At 46.4% G+C, this 18,924-nt stretch overlaps 2 protein-coding genes and 2 pseudogenes across 2 annotated transcripts; 2 read left to right on the forward strand and 2 right to left on the reverse strand.

The window, feature by feature from the left end:
• Window positions 1–4,759: 4,759 nt before the first annotated feature.
• LOC117192313 (feline leukemia virus subgroup C receptor-related protein 2-like) lies at window positions 4,760–6,260 on the forward strand. The gene is made up of 5 exons (XM_033396965.1): window positions 4,760–4,883; window positions 4,949–5,145; window positions 5,219–5,343; window positions 5,526–5,636; window positions 5,717–6,260. The coding sequence occupies exons 1-5, from the start codon at window positions 4,775–4,777 to the stop codon at window positions 6,033–6,035; spliced, it is 861 nt and encodes a 286-aa protein (XP_033252856.1). The 5' UTR covers window positions 4,760–4,774; the 3' UTR covers window positions 6,036–6,260.
• A 716-nt stretch (window positions 6,261–6,976) lies between these two features.
• Window positions 6,977–11,781, reverse strand: LOC117192311 (annotated as a pseudogene).
• Window positions 11,782–12,146: 365 nt separating this feature from the next.
• LOC108158044 (feline leukemia virus subgroup C receptor-related protein 1-like) lies at window positions 12,147–13,248 on the forward strand. The gene is made up of 2 exons (XM_033396967.1): window positions 12,147–12,313; window positions 12,373–13,248. The coding sequence occupies exon 2, from the start codon at window positions 12,380–12,382 to the stop codon at window positions 12,689–12,691; it is 312 nt and encodes a 103-aa protein (XP_033252858.1). The 5' UTR covers window positions 12,147–12,313; window positions 12,373–12,379; the 3' UTR covers window positions 12,692–13,248.
• Window positions 13,249–13,778: 530 nt separating this feature from the next.
• On the reverse strand, window positions 13,779–18,886 carry LOC117192310 (annotated as a pseudogene).
• Between the last annotated feature and the right edge of the window lie 38 nt (window positions 18,887–18,924).

Consider the following 18,924-nt stretch of genomic DNA (forward strand, 5'->3'; position numbering starts at 1 on the left):
ACACACGCTTCAAGAATGCACCCCTAGTTAAAACAAAAACAACCAACCCGTTCAAAAGAACAGGGGAAATTAGGCAGGTAGACGAAAAGCACTTTGAAGAGAAAAATAGAGGGAGGAAAATCACCCACTATAAAACGAAATTCAAAAGAAAGAAAAAATCTAATAAAAGTAAATACGATAATTGCAGAGTACCCGAAGAGAGTACTGGGAATCCGGAGCTACAACATGATTAAGATTATAATCTTACTAATGTTCACCGTCCTACAGTCTTCCGGACAGAATATAGAGATAGATCCCATCAACTCAAGGAATGGATATCTCATATTCAAAACAAATACCATTAACATACCCATTAATTATGAATACCATTATCTAACAATTAATATAACAAGAACAGATGAAACATATCAGAGTTTACTAGAACAGGCAACCCTATTTAATAACGAAATCCAAATTCAATATTTAGTCGAGAAATTGCAACGTGAATTCAACGGCATCAAAATAGCCAAAAGAAACAAAAGAGGCCTTATAAATGCAGTAGGCACAGTATATAAATATCTATTTGGAACATTAGATCAAGATGATAAAGTCGAATTAGAAGGGAAAATAAACAATCTGGCTAGCCACAGTGTTCAAGCTAACGAATTAAACTTAGTAATTCAAGCAGTAAATTCTGGCATAGAACTTGTCAATAAATTAAGCAAGGATAATGATAGAAATAAGCAACTAGAGATATTAATATTTAACCTTCAACATTTTACAGAGTACATAGAGGATATTGAATTAGGCATGCAGCTAACAAGATTAGGGATCTTTAATCCAAAATTATTGAGCCAGGATTACCTGAAACACATCGATTCAGAGAAATTATTAAATATCAAAACATCTACCTGGTTGAAAACAGACACTAACGAAATACTAATAATTTCCAACATCCCACGAGAGATCAGAAATATTCCTATACTTAAAATTGTCCCATATCCAGATGAAGATAATAACATCCTCACTGACCTAACGCAAAACAATTATTACGTTCTAGAAAACGAGGTATATGAAAAAGAATCAAAACGAAAAATAAATGACGAATGTATTTCAGGAATAGTCAAACAAGTAGAAACAAAATGTCCATACACCAAAGCACACCAAAACTTTCAAATAAGTTTCATAGAACCCAACATATTGTTAACTTGGAAATTACCAAAAACCATATTAAACCAAGATTGCCTCAACCAAGAAATAAAAGTAGAAGGTAACGCATTAATAAAAATACATAATTGCAGTGTACAGTTAAACGAATTCTTAATATCCAACTCCATACCAAAATTTGCACAAAGCATCTACATCAACAATAACGTAACAAAAATTAAACCATTGTCTTATTTGCAAACCAAAGAAATCGTAATAGAAAATACGCGATTAAATAATGTATTACATGTAAGCTTAATACTACTATTTGTCATAATCATAATAGGATTAAGCTACAAATTGTTTAATCTAAGTAAAAGCAATAAGCCTAAAACCGACCCGCACATAGAAACACCTTCAGACGAAGACGAGGAATCCCCAGCAGGCACAGTTTTAGACGCACCCGAACTATATCCAAGGATAATCGCCTGAGGACAGGCTTAAATCTAACAATGGGGGAGTGACATATCTATAGTCCATGCTCCGCATACCCTTGTCTATGTCTATTACCCTGCACCCACAATACTATAAACAATACGACACCCTCAGCTTCGAACCCTCATAAACAATCTCACGCTCGAAATGGACCACGCGCAGCCGATTGCAGGCAATGTAAACAAACACCCTAAACTGGAAGTTGAACATAAAACAATAGATGCCGCCCTAGAATCCAGCCGCACCAGAATCACGCCACTCTTCAGAGATCAATTACGAATCGATTCTCAAGAATCACACCATCCTAGCTGACCAATCAGAGGCCCTATTCTCAGCCACCCCCAAGTAATGCAACACCGATCATACGCAGCGGAAGCCTTTCATCAAAAGCCGCCTTTCCCACATATCGATCGAGTCACGTACTCCATCTCCGAAGCCGAAGTCGAAGCCAACGCCTCCGAATCCAAATCCGAATCCCAAACCGACCATCATAATATAAATAGTCTGCATCTAAGAAGCCAACTCAGTTCTGTTCAAGACAAACGTCAATCGCGACACCGTCGGAGAATTCAACCAAAGTTAATTCCGTTCAAGACTTCAGACCTCAGTCATCGTCGGGGAAATAACTAATCAATGTACGCTAAAGTTTAAGTGAAGAATAAAACCTTTTTTAAAACGTAAACTGAAGTGTCGCATATTTAATTATATACAAGTGAATTTGAAAACGTTGTGCAATCAAACACGTGCCAAGTAAATTGAAGTTCTGGTGGACTACATTATTCCTTTTGGATTAAGAAAAATAAAAGGTATTTGGACCTTACAATAGTGACACAGCTTTAACAGTCTCGTATCATAGGGCTGGAAATCTTACTACGTTCGACACCTCCAAGAACGAGGTCGTCAAAGTCCATCGATTTCTTAGTAGATCTGGGAAAGACCTCGGATTTCCCAGGAACCAGCATCTACATAAACCAACGATAACTACAACCAAATAAACCAGAAAGAGCCGTCCGAAGATATACTAGAGTGAAACCCGAAGTTATGTGGAGGCATACTTGAGCTGAAGTACATTTTGGAGTAAGACGAGAAGAATGGTTTTCTTGCGAATTCGGAGAAACTAATATGCCGCACTCGTCACCCTTCTCGCTTATGAATTAAGCGCGCGGCTAAGGCTTTCGCATGTAGTTCTTCGCAATGTGTGGAGTGGCTCTCAAACTGTGAAAATAAAACATTATTCTGCGGCGATCCACACTGCCGTTTAATAGTCGTCGTGTGAAAATGTACCAAAGTATTAGTTTTGAGTCTCGTCATGAGATTTTCCATTTATTAAAGATTAGGCTACGCACTAACTATTTTTGTATTGTATAGATTTAAAAAGAAAAAAAAACCAATAATGTATATAATTACCCATAATTAGAAATTAGCGCAAATGAAAACCACATTTTTTTTAAGATCAGCCGTTGAGTGGCAAATCGTCGTCGTACGGGTATGGAAATGTAAAGAAAATCGGTGTTTCATCCGAATTAGAAGTGAAGACCTGTATATTCATAATTTTTCTCCCTTCCTCAGAATATGTTCCTACGTCGCCCCTTGAGCTCAACGGACACGCCGGATAATTCGTATAAAGTATGAGTGAGTTACGAACTTCCTTAAACGGAATTCTCGAGTATTTTCGAAATATATATCTGTCTTATAAAACTTCTATTCCGGTATATGAATCAACCATATCCGTGCCATAATTTAAAGCGGATCGGCTACTAATTTTTCTTTCACGTTTGCCTTCTAGTTATATAATTATTATATTTTTCTCTTCTTTCCAATTCAATTTCTTTTACGCCATATTCTCTACACATAAGTCCTATATACATATATACATATAACTAGGTATAACTGGATACTATTTCCTCCTTCTTTATTTAATTACTTTATGCTAAGTTTATACTTATCTGGAAAACCATGAAGTCCAAACCCTTAAATTTTGAATTATTAAATAATAATTAGTAGATAATAATGGAACATTAAACCTTTCGTGTTTGTCCTGAGGAGAGCCTGAGGAAGGCCGATGATCAAATAGAGATGCGCTCGATTAGGGTTATGCTGTCGATTAAACGGCATACAAAGGTAGGGAGGGTAGAGAAGGGGTCAAAGTCATCTGAGTTCCCAAGAGCGACGGAATATAGCCTGACTATTTGTCGGTAGTCGGTTAAACAGTTAGTTAAAATTCACATTCTTTTCTTTTTGATTTCTTTTGTAGAGTTCCTTTTGAACATTAAATCAAGTGTACCTAAAACATCTTTGCGAATGTGTTCGTATAGCAGATAGGAGAGTAGGAAAGATCCCACGACATTCCGGCGAGCTAGTTAGAGCATAGCTAGAGGTACACGTTCCGAAATCCTGCTATACTATTGGTGTCTGACCGTCAAAAAAAGTATGTACTACCTCCATCCGTACATACAATCTCACACCTCTACGAATATGAATTTCTGGCACATTACAAGTCGGAGCTGTATGCGTTTCTTAGTCTAGTCTTCAAGGCTTCAAGTATTGGCTTTTCCCTCCAAGTATAGAGCCAAACGCCAAATCTGAATCTGTCTGCTCAAATTCTCAGAGCATATGGCACATAACATTTTCCTACAAAATCTGTCGAAATCCACGGATAAACCTTACATCCCTGACACGCAGTGTAAAAAGTGAAGAAATAAATTTCAAAATTGCATAGCATGGCGTGTGGAAAAAAACGGAGCTGTCACAGCAGACCCGGGGTCGACCTAGAACCCGGCGTGTGTATCCGCGGCATTGAGCCACAAACTTTGACGAAAACAAAAAACAGAACAGCAACAGAAGCGGAAGCGGAAGCGGAAGCAGAAGCAGAGAGCTGTTGTGGCAGGAGTTCGAATATGCAGCTCCATATAAATCAATCTCACAGGACGGGGACGGGCATGGGGACGAGACCCTGAGCCTGGGGCTGGTAGGGAAAGTCTCGATGGCAACCAGAACAGGTGGCGAAATCCAAAGCTGAATTAGAGCAAGCACCAAATCGGAAGCGGAAAAGTATTCCGTTTTGAGCAACTTGTACGAAAAAATACATATTGTAGCAATGTGTAACTCCTCTTATTTCCAGCTGGGCATGGCAATTGGTTTTGTACTGCCGCCGATGCTGGTGCCGAACTCCGAAGATCTGGAAACGGTGGGCAAGGATCTGCAGATGATGTTTTACATGGTGGCCGGGCTCACCAGCATCCTGCTCGTCCTAATGGTGCTATGTAAGCGAAACCCTTGAACGGATAGAGGATTGGTAATGGACGAGAATTCTTTTCTGCTCTTGCAGTCTTCCAGGACAGACCACCTACCCCGCCGTCGGCGGCCCAGCAGGCCTCCCAGCGGCTGGAGGGTATCGAAGCCGAGCAGGTCAGCTTTATGCAGTCGCTGAAGAATCTGATTACCAATCGGAACTTCATCTTACTGCTGCTCTCCTACGGCATCAATGTGGGCGTCTTCTACGCCATCTCCACGCTGCTCAATCCGGTAGGAGTTACCGTTACCCTCCAAGAGCCTTCAAACATTTGCTAACTTGCTAGCCTCTTCCTCTGCGTTTCAGGTGGTGCTCAAGTACTATCCCAACCACGAGGTGGATGCTGGCCGCATTGGCCTAAGCATTGTTGTGGCTGGCATGCTGGGCTCCGTGATATCTGGCATTGTGCTGGACAAGACGCACAAGTTCAAGTGAGTACAGCAGCAACGAACAGCAGGCGTAAAACTGTTCAAAACTATGAAAACTCATTACGCATACGCCGTGTGGTCTGGCAAAGTTTGAAAAGGCGGACGCACAAATTCCAATTAATTAAATGGAGGCCACTCCATTTCTAATGAGCGCTACTCAAAGCTATTCTTCCCTCTCTTTTCAGGGAGACGACGTTGGCGGTATATGCACTCTCCATGGTGGGCATGTGGATATTCACCTTCACCCTGGACACAGGACACATTGCGGTGGTGTACCTAACAGCGTCGCTGCTGGGGTAAGTCACAGATACACATTCACAGATCCACCCAAAGGGAGACTAGAACGTTAACTAAATTCTGCGAACCTCCTCTCCAGCTTTTTCATGACCGGGTACTTGCCGGTGGGCTTTGAGTTTGGCGCCGAACTAACGTTCCCCGAGCCGGAGGGCACCTCATCCGGTCTGCTGAATGCCTCGGCCCAGACCTTTGGAATCTGCTTCACACTCTTCTACTCGGAGCTCTTCACAGCTTTCGGGGACAATGCCGCCAATACTACCATGGCTACCATGATGCTGATTGTCGGCACGATTATCACGGCCGCCACCCGGTCCGATCTGCGGCGGCAGAACGCCCAAGCTGGAAGTGCGGCTGGCAATCCCTTAACACATTACACCACTCTCCCCGGGAAACACTAGCCACTCCCACTATCCTCCACAACATCCACCCCAACTCAGAGACAGGAGCTGTCGACTCTTTTTATGTATATTACGAGTTGTCTACGCATATCAATTGTTTAACATTTTAATTTATTTTATTGTTTACTGTACACTTCTATTGTAGCCCTAAGTGTTGAATTTTAAAATGTTCATTAAAAGTGCACGCACAACACGTATGTGCACAAAAGTCCTGCATATACACAACCACACCTGTATGTATGAGTAAGCTTAGGCAATTATTTTTTATATTTTATATTGGCCAAGGCATAAGGTTTAGTAATTAATTAGTTATCTTTTGCAATACAATGACTTGCATCGAAATTCAGCTTTATCCACTCTGTTGCAACTGTCCATGCCCCACCACACTCAACACTCGCAAAGAGGGAGCACCCACTACATAAACTACCTGACATGATCTGTTACCAACAGAACAACCGACAACCACCTACACAGTACATACAGAAAAGACGCCCAAGAACTGTGCAGCCAAAGCAGTCATAGGAAACTGCATAAGAAAATGGTTGAGCAGCCACTCTCACTGGATTTTTGATAGCGGAATTCTAAGAGATAGTTAACACAGGGCTAATGCGACACAAGTACCCACAACTTCATAGCCAAGAGTTATTATGTGTATGTGTATATTAAAAGTATCCAATAAAGTTATCAGTGTGTAACAGCGATTTTACTGGGATTTACATATATATTTTGAGACACATCCTAAAGGAAATATACATAAGTTCTACATGATCTAGTCGTACATATAAAAGATATTTAAACAATACTTTATACATATCTAACTCGAACACAAACATGTGCCAGTAGAAGACGAAGAATTTTTAAATACTGTACAAAGAAACGACAAAAACAAAAAAGCCAAACGTAATGAAATTAGAACATTAAAAAACTTAACAAGAGAAAACTTTAAAGAGCCCCCTGTCAGGATCTGGGGTCAGGGGTCATGGGTCACGGGTGACAGCAATTGCAAAAATGTTAGCGGTTAGTTAGTCCCATCAGTGGGTGGGCCCCCAGGCCCGCAGCAGAGTCAGGGCCTTGTTGAAGTAAGCGGACCACTCTTCACGCTCCTCCTTGGTATCGGCGGAGAGGAGGTGGCGGACTGTGGTGGTGCGTCCGTTGGGCACTATTATCAGCGATTCTTGATCCGTGTCCTTGGCCGGGCGCTCGCACTCGAGCAGCATGGTGTTGAGGTGGGCGCAGATGTCGCGCGGCGCGGTGGTGACTTTCTGTGAGCTGCACGTATTCAAATCGATGCTGCCCATGGGAGTCTTCTTCTTCTCACCGTCGGGGTACTTCCAGAAGTTGAGTACAGAGCCATTGAGATAGCACCAGCGACGATGCCAGGCACCAAAACCGGATATGTCCTCGAACATAGTGAGGAATCCCTTGTACTCCACGCTCACGGACAGCTCACAGTTGACCTTCATGTGGACGACGCCCTCCAGAGGGCTGACGCCTAGCACTTGGGTTAGCGTCCAGCTGGTGCGCTGTATCTCTCGCAGCGAGAAAATGGCCAACCCGTATTGCACCAATTGAGGCGTTCGCACTACATGCGGGCCGGCCGGACTCTCCACTGGTGGCATGACTAAGCGATTCTCGCCTTCCTTTTCTTTGGCGTCTTTACGCCGCCCTTCTTGTTCAGGTTTATGTGGTACTTGAGGTCGTGTGGCAACTGATCCCGTTGTGCCAGCATTCCGTAGATTTCAAGCGTGATCTGCAAAGGAAAACCATCAATTAAAGGCGCTCAATACTCAAAAAATATGCTTTAAACTAACCCGAAAGTCTGCATAGACATTGTTAAGCTGGAGAACATCGGGAAACTTAACGGACACCAGTCCGGGCATGGTCGGCACAGTCTTGGTGGCCAGCACGTGTTCGTTGTACTTGAGAAGACAAACGAGATGATGGCCATTGATGCTGCCCGAGGCCATTTTGCGCAAATACTCATGCCGCAACGGAATGGTAATCTCCTTGACAGTCAACAGACCCTTTTCTTTTGGTCCACCCACCGGTCGGACGCTGTTTTCCACACGCAGACGCTGTACCTCATCCAAACAGGACTGTCGACGATTAGCTGTAAGAATGTCGGAATTTAGTTACGGATATAGATGTGAAAAACGTTTACGCGGAACTCACTTGCCAGCAACAGATACTGCTCTCCCTCTACGGACTCTGTGGAGCCGGAGAACTCCACGGTAGCTGCGCACAGATTCAAGGCCTGACTGGCCTGGCCAATAACTTGCTGCTGCTTGCACACCTCGCTCAGTAACTTCTTGATCTTGTCCTGCGCCTGGGTGGCATCATTGGAGTCGCGTGCATTCTGCAGCTCCTCGTCATCATCATCGGTGGGGGCATGCAGCATGGCTCCGGCACCGGCCTCCGCCATCCCGAAATGCTGAGGTGAGTCGTATTCTAGCTTGTGCTTGGCGTGGCAGTCGCCAGCCAAAGCCGATCGCATCACCTGCTGTTCGCGACATATCTTGCGCACCGGTGTAGAGCTTGAGCTCTGTAAAAGAGTAAAATATTAGTGACACGCTGAAGCGGAGGGTAGGGGTAGGTAACGCACAATTGCACTCTGCTGGCGGCGATAGAAGCTCACTGTGTGGACGTTGTCCTGGTTTACGCTCAGCTCCGACCTGACCGGTTGGGCCCCGCTCAGAAGCGGCGTCTGCACGTCCATGATCTCCTGATGCTCGTCAACAGGCAGGCAACTCGTTGAAGTCGGGTTTTTTCGGAAGGAGAAGCTATTTGAGGCAGTTGTACCCTTGCTCTGTAAAAACGGATTATAAGTAGGTGGAACAAAAGAGGAAACAGAGAAAACTTACGCCCAGCGATAGGTGGCTGGAGTTGTGCTCGTCCGCGCCATCGCTGTCATCATCCTGAGTGCTTCCATAGTCTTCGACCAGAGCCTCATCCAGATAGTCGTCAATGCCCGCCGATACCTGCGACGAATTAACCGAACTGTCCTGACCCTCTTGGTTTTAGTAGAAATCTTGATCTGCATAGCGCACAGTCTGCAAAGAACAATTAGATTAGCTGCGACCTCCCTCTGATCCCAGAGTTTTCTACCTGAACTTACCTTCTTGCCTTGCTGCTGTATCTCCGCCTCATTGCGCTGCACTGCGTTCATAATCTCGCGACCAAGGCTGCCATTGCACATGTCCTCAGTCCGCGGCTGGTCCTCCGACTCATCCATGCAACTGCACGAATCAAAGATAAACGGTTAGTTAAGCAAGATTTTTATTGTTTGCCTTGTCTATGGGGAATTAAAGCTATGTGAGGGCTAGGGCTACATCAGTCGATCAGTCAAAAGGTAAGATGGTTATTCAATGCAGATAAAGAAAAGCAAGCAGGAGTAGCATTTGTCAGCGCACCTTTCAGTTTCGTCTTGCTCCTGTTGGTCGCTGTCGTCGGTGGCTGTGGCTGTTACCGTCGCACAGCAGTTTTCTCCACTCGAGTCGAGGTCAGATAGGGCGGGATAGAGGCGCTCTGAATTTGATTTGCGAGCACTTTTTGACTCCTCGATAATTGGCGCATCCCCAGCTGAAATTACAATAGTGTCAGCTACAATGTTCATGTACCATTAATCGGTGCTTACGTGAGCGCCTCTTGCTGGTGGCGATGGCAGGTGAGAGGCCAGATATGGGCGGCGGTGGCGGCGGCGGCATGGGTCGTACCGCCTTGCTTACTGTCAACGGTACTGATGCGGACGCTGGCGCTGGAGTCGCTCTTGCCGCTGGCTGCGGAACAAAGAGGTCCTTCTGTTTGTTCAGCGATGATTTGCGATGATTTGCATGTCTTCCTGACGTTGGCGATCAATATTTTTAATGCGGCTCTCCGCACTGGACTGGGCATTGGCCACAAGGGCAGCCACCTTATCGCGCAACTTATTCTCTGGCTTGGGCTTGTGAGCCGCCACAGCGCTCACAGTAGAGGAGATAGCAGCCGCTGTGACAGGATGCACAGCAGCAACATGGGCTATGGGATCAGGAAAAGCAGCAATGGGAGTTAGGCTTAATATACCACCGAAGACGCACTCACCTTTCGACTCCTCTTGTCTTATCTGAGTAATGCTGGCTCCAGATGCTATTGGAGCCTTCGGCAGTATGGCCTTATTGCTGCCGGTCTTAAAAAGCTTTATACGCTTCTTAAGTGACAGCTCGCACGGATACTTTTGGAAGCGGTGTCCTCCTTGCATCTGCCCTCCAGCGCCCGCTTTGTTTTCAAAGATGGCTGCTCGCCCAGATACTAAGCCAGACTTGACGCTTGTACCGGAGACAGAAGCTATTTTCGTGGATACCGCTGCTGAAGCGGTGGGCCCAAAAGTCCTGGCCACCTTGCTGAAAGCCGTCGATTTTCTCGGAACTGGCGGCTTGGCAGTGTCAGTTGCAGTGGCTGCCGCCTCTCCCTGTTTGGCATAATCATAGGTATGTTTAATGGTGGACGAATCACGGCGTTGAAAACCTTGGGCCTCCAATGAGCTTAGTACCTTGGGATCCCATTTCAATTGCTTTGTTTTCCCGCCTTCGTCGCCCTCGTCTCGCTTAGGCGGTTGCGGGGCAGGTCCTTTCTCTCCCCGCCGGCTGGGCAAATCAGGTTTGGTTGGAGGTACTGCCACTGCTTCAATTGGTCTGTGCACATCGTGATGCGCTGTGTCGTCTTCCCACTGGTTAATGGTGTCGGCCAGTGCAGCCAGCTTGCCTAATCGCTGTTTGCCCTGACGAGGACACCGTCGACTTGAGTCGTCGTCATCGTCACCTGCATGGAACTGCGCCTCCGTACGATGGATGGGAGAGGACAGGTCGGCAGTATTGGAGTACAAGTCACCCATTCGCTTCAATTGACTCCTCGAGGTGTCCCGCAATCTTGCCAGCGGCTGATTGATCGCCTGGACGGGATTATCCACAGCACCGCCAGGCGTCTCCTCGTCATCCGTCACCTCTTGCTCTTGAATTTCAACTTGCACCTAATGTACATACATATGTGTGAAACAGCGAAGCACAATGAGGAAACTCAATGACAAAGGACACCACCAAAACAAATAGCACCGAGACAAAGACTAGGGCACGGGAGTGAACACGGGGAAATGAGGACTGAGTAGAGGCAAAACTTGCCTTGGCTGATGTTATGTTTATCTCGATGCCCATTTCCATGTTTTCTTTGTTGATGGCCGCATAGTGACGCAGCGGCTTGGTCGGCGATGCCTCCAGCAATGCCTTGTCCAGGATCACAACTTTGCCGCCGCCGCTGCTGCTACTGCTGCTGCTGATACTGTGACCTGCTGGCGAGTGACTCCTGTTGGGCATAGGCTTCGTGGGTTCCAAATTTTGAGCCACCGAAGATGATGCTACGCTGCACTCGGTTAAAGGAAATTTGCTGGCGTTGCTGATGCCGAGCGCGCGACTGCGCTGTTCCGCCTTTTCAAGCATGTGCTGGAAAATTGCAACACAAATGCAAATCAGTTAGACAAAGGGCTTCACTGTGTGCGGGGCCAAAACGTTGTACCTGAGTGAAGGGGTCCATTTTTGTTGCTGATGCCGCTGCAAATGATGCTATGAATGCGAATATTTATTGCGCGCACTTCAAATATTGTTTTTTCTACTGGCACTACACAATTTGTTTGCTGTCTGCGTCGTTTTGTTTTTTTTTTTTTTCTTGTTTTCTGACTCCTTACGCGACCGATGTTGTTCGAAATTATGCGCGTCGCTTTTTTTTCGGCGGTAGGAAATATACGGTCCGACCCTCAGAAATATACCAAAATATGCGGTCTCATTTGAAAAATATACCGCAAATATACTGACGAATTCAAGTTCTATTTTACATATTCCTCGTTTTTGATATTCCGTGGAATATTACTAGCTACATAGAACATTTAGCCATGCCCAGACAGTTTAATACGATTGATGAAGCAATTTTCTACTTGATTGGCCTAATTTAAGTAATTGCTTTTATTGGATTTCTATATAACGTTGAAAATTAAATTTAATAGATTCATGAAATTGGCAAAATATACCATTATATACCGATATACCGTAAAAATACCGAGAAGTATTAAAAATACCGTAAACGGTCGCACTGCAGTTTGTTTTGAGCGTGCAATTTTGTATTTATTTAAAAACATGTTATTCTTGTAGGAAACTATTGGAATATGGCCGAGCAAAAGACAGTAGACTTTGTGGAAACACTGGAAACAAACTGGAAGCACAATCGCACGTCGAACGGCTGCTAAAATCCCATTACATGTGAGTGGCATATGCAGATATCCTTTGGGACCCAAAATCCAATCCAAAATCCTCTCCAGCTTTTTCATGACCGGGTACTTGCCGGTGGGCTTTGAGTTTGGCGCCGAACTAACGTTCCCCGAGCCGGAGGGCACCTCATCCGGTCTGCTGAATGCCTCGGCCCAGACCTTTGGAATCTGCTTCACACTCTTCTACTCGGAGCTCTTCACAGCTTTCGGGGACAATGCCGCCAATACTACCATGGCTACCATGATGCTGATTGTCGGCACGATTATCACGGCCGCCACCCGGTCCGATCTGCGGCGGCAGAACGCCCAAGCTGGAAGTGCGGCTGGCAATCCCTTAACACATTACACCACTCTCCCCGGGAAACACTAGCCACTCCCACTATCCTCCACAACATCCACCCCAACTCAGAGACAGGAGCTGTCGACTCTTTTTATGTATATTACGAGTTGTCTACGCATATCAATTGTTTAACATTTTAATTTATTTTATTGTTTACTGTACACTTCTATTGTAGCCCTAAGTGTTGAATTTTAAAATGTTCATTAAAAGTGCACGCACAACACGTATGTGCACAAAAGTCCTGCATATACACACCCACACCTGTATGTATGAGTAAGCTTAGGCAATTATTTTTTATATTTTATATTGGCCAAGGCATAAGGTTTAGTAATTAATTAGTTAACTTTTGCAATACAATGACTTGCATCGAAATTCAGCTTTATCCATTCTGTTGCAACTGTCCATGCCCGATCACACTCAACACTCGCAAAGACACAATGTTATATAGAAATATCCCCCAGTATTCTAGCCACCAAAAAATATTCTAGAGAAATACTTGCAATCCTGCATATCAGCATAACTGGTATTGAAGAATAATACAAGATTTGGTACTTCCCTTCAGGGGTGTCTACACACTCTACATGCAACATCAACAGCTGTTCGTCTCTTGTAATCATTTTGGAGAATTTACAACCACCAAGCGCCTGTGACGAGCAGAACAATTAGAGTCAAACACAATATACACAATATACCTACATATATATCCAAAATATATATATATACATATATAATATACATATGATATCGTTGGGAACTAGAGGAAAACTTACGAGGGAAAAGTGTATTACAATTTTATAGATAGCCTTTAGGCCAATGGCCAACTGACATACTTAACCTTATCGCCATTAAAACTAGAGTCAATTCCAAATGGCAGAGGAGGGAGCACCCACTACATAAACTACCTGACATGATCTGTTACCAACAGAACAACCGACAACCACCTACACAGTACATACAGAAAGGACGCCCGAGAACTGTGCAGCCAAAGCAGTCACAGGAAACTGCATAAGAAAATGGTTGAGCAGCCACTCTCACTGGATTTTTGATAGCGGAATTCTAAGAGATAGTTAACACAGGGCTAATGCGACACAAGTACCCACAACTTCATAGCCAAGAGTTATTATGTGTATGTGTATATTAAAAGTATCCAATAAAGTTATCAGTGTGTAACAGCGATTTTACTGGGATTTACATATATATTTTGAGACACATCCTAAAGGCAATATACATAAGTTCTACATGATCTAGTCGTACATATAAAAGGTATTTAAACAATACTTTATACATATCTAACTCGAACACAAACATGTGCCAGTAGAATACGAAGAATTTTTAAATACTGTACAAAGAAACGACAAAAACAAAAAAAGCCAAACGCAATGAAATTAGAACATTAAAAAACTTAACAAGAGAAAACTTTAAAGAGCCCCCTGTCAGGATCTGGGGTCAGGGGTCATGGGTCACGGGTGACAGCAATTGCAAAAATGTTAGCGGTTAGTTAGTCCCATCAGTGGGTGGGCCCCAGGCCCGCAGCAGAGTCAGGGCCTTGTTGAAGTAAACGGACCACTCTTCACGCTCCTCCTTGGTATCGGCGGAGAGGAGGTGGCGGACTGTGGTGGTGCGTCCGTTGGGCACTATTATCAGCGATTCTTGATCCGTGTCCTTGGCCGGGCGCTCGCACTCGAGCAGCATGGTGTTGAGGCGGGCGCAGATGTCGCGCGGCGCGGTGGTGACTTTCTGTGAGCTGCACGCATTCAAATCGATGCTGCCCATGGGAGACTTCTTCTTCTCATCGTCGGGGTACTTCCAGAAGTTGAGTACGGAGCCATTGAGATAGCACCAGCGACGATGCCAGGCACCAAAACCGGATATGTCCTCGAACATAGTGAGGAATCCCTTGTACTCCACGCCCACGGACAGCTCACAGTTGACCTTCATGTGGACGACGCCCTCCAGAGGGCTGACGCCTAGCACTTGAGTTAGCGTCCAGCTGGTGCGCTGTATCTCTCGCAGCGAGCAAAATGGCGAACCCGTATTGCACCAATTGAGGCGTTCGCACTACATGCGGGCCGGCCGGACTATCCACTGGTGGCATGACTAAGCGATTCTCGCCTCCCTTTTTCTTTGGCGTCTTTACGCCGCCCTTCTTGTTCAGGTTTATGTGGTACTTGAGGTCGTGTGGCAACTGATCCCGTTGTGCCAGCATTCCGTAGATTTCAAGCGTGATCTGCAAAGGAAAACCATCAATTAAAGGCGCTCAATCCTCAAAAAATATGCTTTAAACTAACCCGAAAGTCTGCATAAACATTGTTAAGCTGGAGAACATCGGGTAACTTAACGGACACCAGTCCGGGCATGGTCAGCACAGTCTTGGTGGCCAGCACGTGTTCGTTGTACTTGAAAAGACAAACGAGATTATGGCCATTGATGCTGCCCGAGGCCATTTTGCGCAAATACTCATGCCGCAACGGAATGGTAATCTCCTTGACAGTCAACAGACCCTTTTCTTTTGGTCCACCCACCGGTCGGACGCTGTTTTCCACACGCAGACGCTGTACCTCATCCAAACAGGACTGTCGACGATTAGCTGTAAGAATGTCGGAATTTAGTTACGGATATAGATGTGAAAAACGTTTACGCGGAACTCACTTGCCAGCAACAGATACCGCTCTCCCTCTACGGACTCTGTGGAGCCGGAGAACTCCACGGTAGCTGCGCACAGATTCAAGGCCTGACTGGCCTGGCCAATAACTTGCTGCTGCTTGCACACCTCGCTCAGTAACTTCTTGATCTTGTCCTGCGCCTGGGTGGCATCATTGGAGTCGCGTGCATTCTGCAGCTCCTCGTCATCATCATCGGTGTGGTCATCCATGCTGGCTCCGGCACCGGCCTCCGCCATCCCGAAATGCTGAGGTGAGTCGTATTCTAGCTTGTGCTTGGCGTGGCAGTCGCCAGCCAAAGCCGATCGCATCACCTGCTGTTCGCGACATATCTTGCGCACCGGTGTAGAGCTTGAGCTCTTTAAAAGAGTAAAATATTAGCGACACGCTGAAGCGGAGGGTAGGGGTAGGTAACGCACATTTGCACTCTGCTGGCGGCGATAGAAGCTCACTGTGTGGACGTTGTCCTGGTTTACGCTCAGCTCCGACCTGACCGGTTGGGCCCCGCTCAGAAGCGGCGTCTGCACGTCCATGATCTCCTGATGCTCGTCAACAGGCAGGCAACTCGTTGAAGTCGGGTTTTTTCGGAAGGAGAAGCTATTTGAGGCAGTTGTACCCTTGCTCTGTAAAAACGGATTATAAGTAGGTGGAACAAAAGAGGAAACAGAGAAAACTTACGCCCAGCGATAGGTGGCTGGAGTTGTGCTCGTCCGCGCCATCGCTGTCATCATCCTGAGTGCTTCCATAGTCTTCGACCAGAGCCTCATCCAGATAGTCGTCAATGCCCGCCGATACCTGCGACGAATTAACCGAACTGTCCTGACCCTCGTGGTTGTATAGAAATCCTGATCTGCATAGCGCACAGTCTGCAAAGAACAATTAGATTAGTTGCGACCTCCCTCTGATCCCAGAGTTTTCTACCTGAACTTACCTTCTTGCCTTGCTGCTGTATCTCCGCCTCATTGCGCTGCACTGCATTCATAATCTCGCGACCAAGGCTGCCATTGCACATGCCGGTGCTGCTGTCCTCAGTCCGCGGCTGGTCCTCCGACTCATCCATGCAACTGCACGAATCAAAGATAAACGGTTAGTTAAGCAAGATTTTTATTGTTGGCCTTGTTTATGGGGAAAGCTATGTGAGGGCTAGGGCTACATCAGTCGATCAGTCAAAAGGTAAGATGGTTATTATATGCAGATAAAGAAAAGCAAGCAGGAGTAGCATTTGTCAGCGCACCTTTCAGTTTCGTCTTGCTCCTGTTGGTCGCTGTCGTCGGTGGCTGTGGCTGTTACCGTCGCACAGCAGTTTTCTCCACTCGAGTCGAGGTCAGATAGGGCGGGATAGAGGCGCTCTGAATTTGATTTGCGAGCGCTTTTTGACTCCTCGATAATTGGCGCATCCCCAGCTGAAATTACAATAGTGTCAGCTACAATGTTCATGTACCATTAATCGGTGCTTACGTGAGCGCCTCTTGCTGGTGGCGATGGCAGGTGAGAGGCCAGATATGGGCGGCGGTGGCGGCGGCGGCATGGGTCGTACCGCCTTGCTTACTGTCAACGGTACTGATGCGGACGCTGGCGCTGGAGTCGCTCTTGCCGCTGGCTGCGGAACAAAGAGTTCCTTCTGTTTGTTGAAGCGATTTGCGATGATTTGCATGTCTTCCTGACGTTGGCGATCAATATCCTTAATGCGGCTCTCCGCACTGGACTGGGCATTGGCCACAAGGGCAGCCACCTTATCGCGCAACTTATTCTCTGGCTTGGGCTTGTGAGCCGCCACAGCGCTCACAGTTGAGGAGATAGCAGCCGCTGTGACAGGATGCACAGCAGCAACATGGGCTATGGGATCAGGAAAAGCAGCAATGGGAGTTAGGCTTAATATACCACCGAAGACGCACTCACCTTTCGACTCCTCTTGTCTTATCTGAGTAATGCTGGCTCCAGATGCTATTGGAGCCTTCGGCAGTATGGCCTTATTGCTGCCGGTCTCAAAAAGCTTTATACGCTCCTTAAGTGACAGCTCGCACGGATACTTTTGGAAGCGGTGTCCTCCTTGCATCTGCCCTCCAGCGCCCGCTTTGTTTTCAAAGATGGCTGCTCGCCCAGATACTAAGCCAGACTTGACGCTTGTACCGGAGACAGAAGCTATTTTCGTGGATACCGCTGCTGAAGCGGTGGGCCCAAAAGTCCTGGCCACCTTGCTGAAAGCCGTCGATTTTCTCGGAACTGGCGGCTTGGCAGTGTCAGTTGCAGTGGCTGCCGCCTCTCCCTGTTTGGCATAATCATAGGTATGTTTAATGGTGGACGAATCACGGCGTTGAAAACCTTGGGCCTCCAATGAGCTTAGTACCTTGGGATCCCATTTCAATTGCTTTGTTTTCCCGCCTTCGTCGCCCTCGTCTCGCTTAGGCGGTTGCGGGGCAGGTCCTTTCTCTCCCCGCCGGCTGGGCAAATCAGTTTGGTTGGAGGTACTGCCACTGCTTCAATTGGTCTGTGCACATCGTGATGCGCTGTGTCGTCTTCCCACTGGTTAATGGTGTCGGCCAGTGCAGCCAGCTTGCCTAATCGCTGTTTGCCCTGACGAGGACACCGTCGACTTGAGTCGTCGTCATCGTCACCTGCATGGAACTGCGCCTCCGTACGATGGATGGGAGAGGACAGGTCGGCAGTATTGGAGTACAAGTCACCCATTCGCTTCAATTGACTCCTCGAGGTGTCCCGCAATCTTGCCAGCGGCTGATTGATCGCCTGGACGGGATTATCCACAGCACCTCCAGGCGTCTCCTCGTCATCCGTCACCTCTTGCTCTTGAATTTCAACTTGCACCTAATGTACATACATATGTGTGAAACAGCGAAGCACAATGAGGAAACTCAATGACAAAGGACACCACCAAAACAAATAGCACCGAGACAAAGACTAGGGCACGGGAGTGAACACGGGGAAATGAGGACTGAGTAGAGGCAAAACTTGCCTTGGCTGATGTTATGTTTATCTCGATGCCCATTTCCATGTTTTCTTTGTTGATGGCCGCATAGTGACGCAGCGGCTTGGTCGGCGATGCCTCCAGCAATGCCTTGTCCAGGATCACAACTTTGCCGCCGCCGCTGCTGCTACTGCTGCTGCTAAAACTGTGACCTGCTGGCGAGTGACTCCTGTTTGGCATAGGCTTCGTGGGTTCCAAATTTTGAGCCACCGAAGATGATGCTACGCTGCACTCGGTTAAAGGAAATTTGCTGGCGTTGCTGATGCCGAGCGCGCGACTGCGCTGTTCCGCCTTTTCAAGCATGTGCTGGAAAATTGCAACACAAATGCAAATCAGTTAGACAAAGGGCTTCACTGTGTGCGGGGCCAAAACGTTGTACCTGAGTGAAGGGGTCCATTTTTGTTGCTGATGCCGCTGCAAATGATGCTATGAATGCGAATATTTATTGCGCGCACTTCAAATATTGTTTTTTCTACTGGCACTACACAATTTGTTTGCTGTCTGCGTCGTTTTGTTTTTTTTTTTTTTTCTTGTTTTCTGACTCCTTACGCGACCGATGTTGTTCGAAATTATGCGCGTCGCTTTTTTTTCGGCGGTAGGAAATATACGGTCCGACCCTC

Source organism: Drosophila miranda (assembly GCF_003369915.1).
Source record: "Drosophila miranda strain MSH22 chromosome Y unlocalized genomic scaffold, D.miranda_PacBio2.1 Contig_Y2_pilon, whole genome shotgun sequence".
Classification (NCBI taxonomy): Eukaryota; Metazoa; Arthropoda; class Insecta; order Diptera; family Drosophilidae; genus Drosophila; species Drosophila miranda.

Bases quoted from the DNA above. Each gene is read 5' to 3' on its own strand.
- LOC117192313 (XM_033396965.1), top strand. From the start codon at position 4,775: ATGCTGGTGCCGAACTCCGAAGATCTGGAAACGGTGGGCAAGGATCTG. The intron at 5,146-5,218 runs GTAGGAGTTACC...TCTGCGTTTCAG, and splicing joins TCTCCACGCTGCTCAATCCG to GTGGTGCTCAAGTACTATCC. The intron at 5,637-5,716 runs GTAAGTCACAGA...CCTCCTCTCCAG, and splicing joins CTAACAGCGTCGCTGCTGGG to CTTTTTCATGACCGGGTACT.
- LOC108158044 (XM_033396967.1), top strand. From the start codon at position 12,380: ATGACCGGGTACTTGCCGGTGGGCTTTGAGTTTGGCGCCGAACTAACG.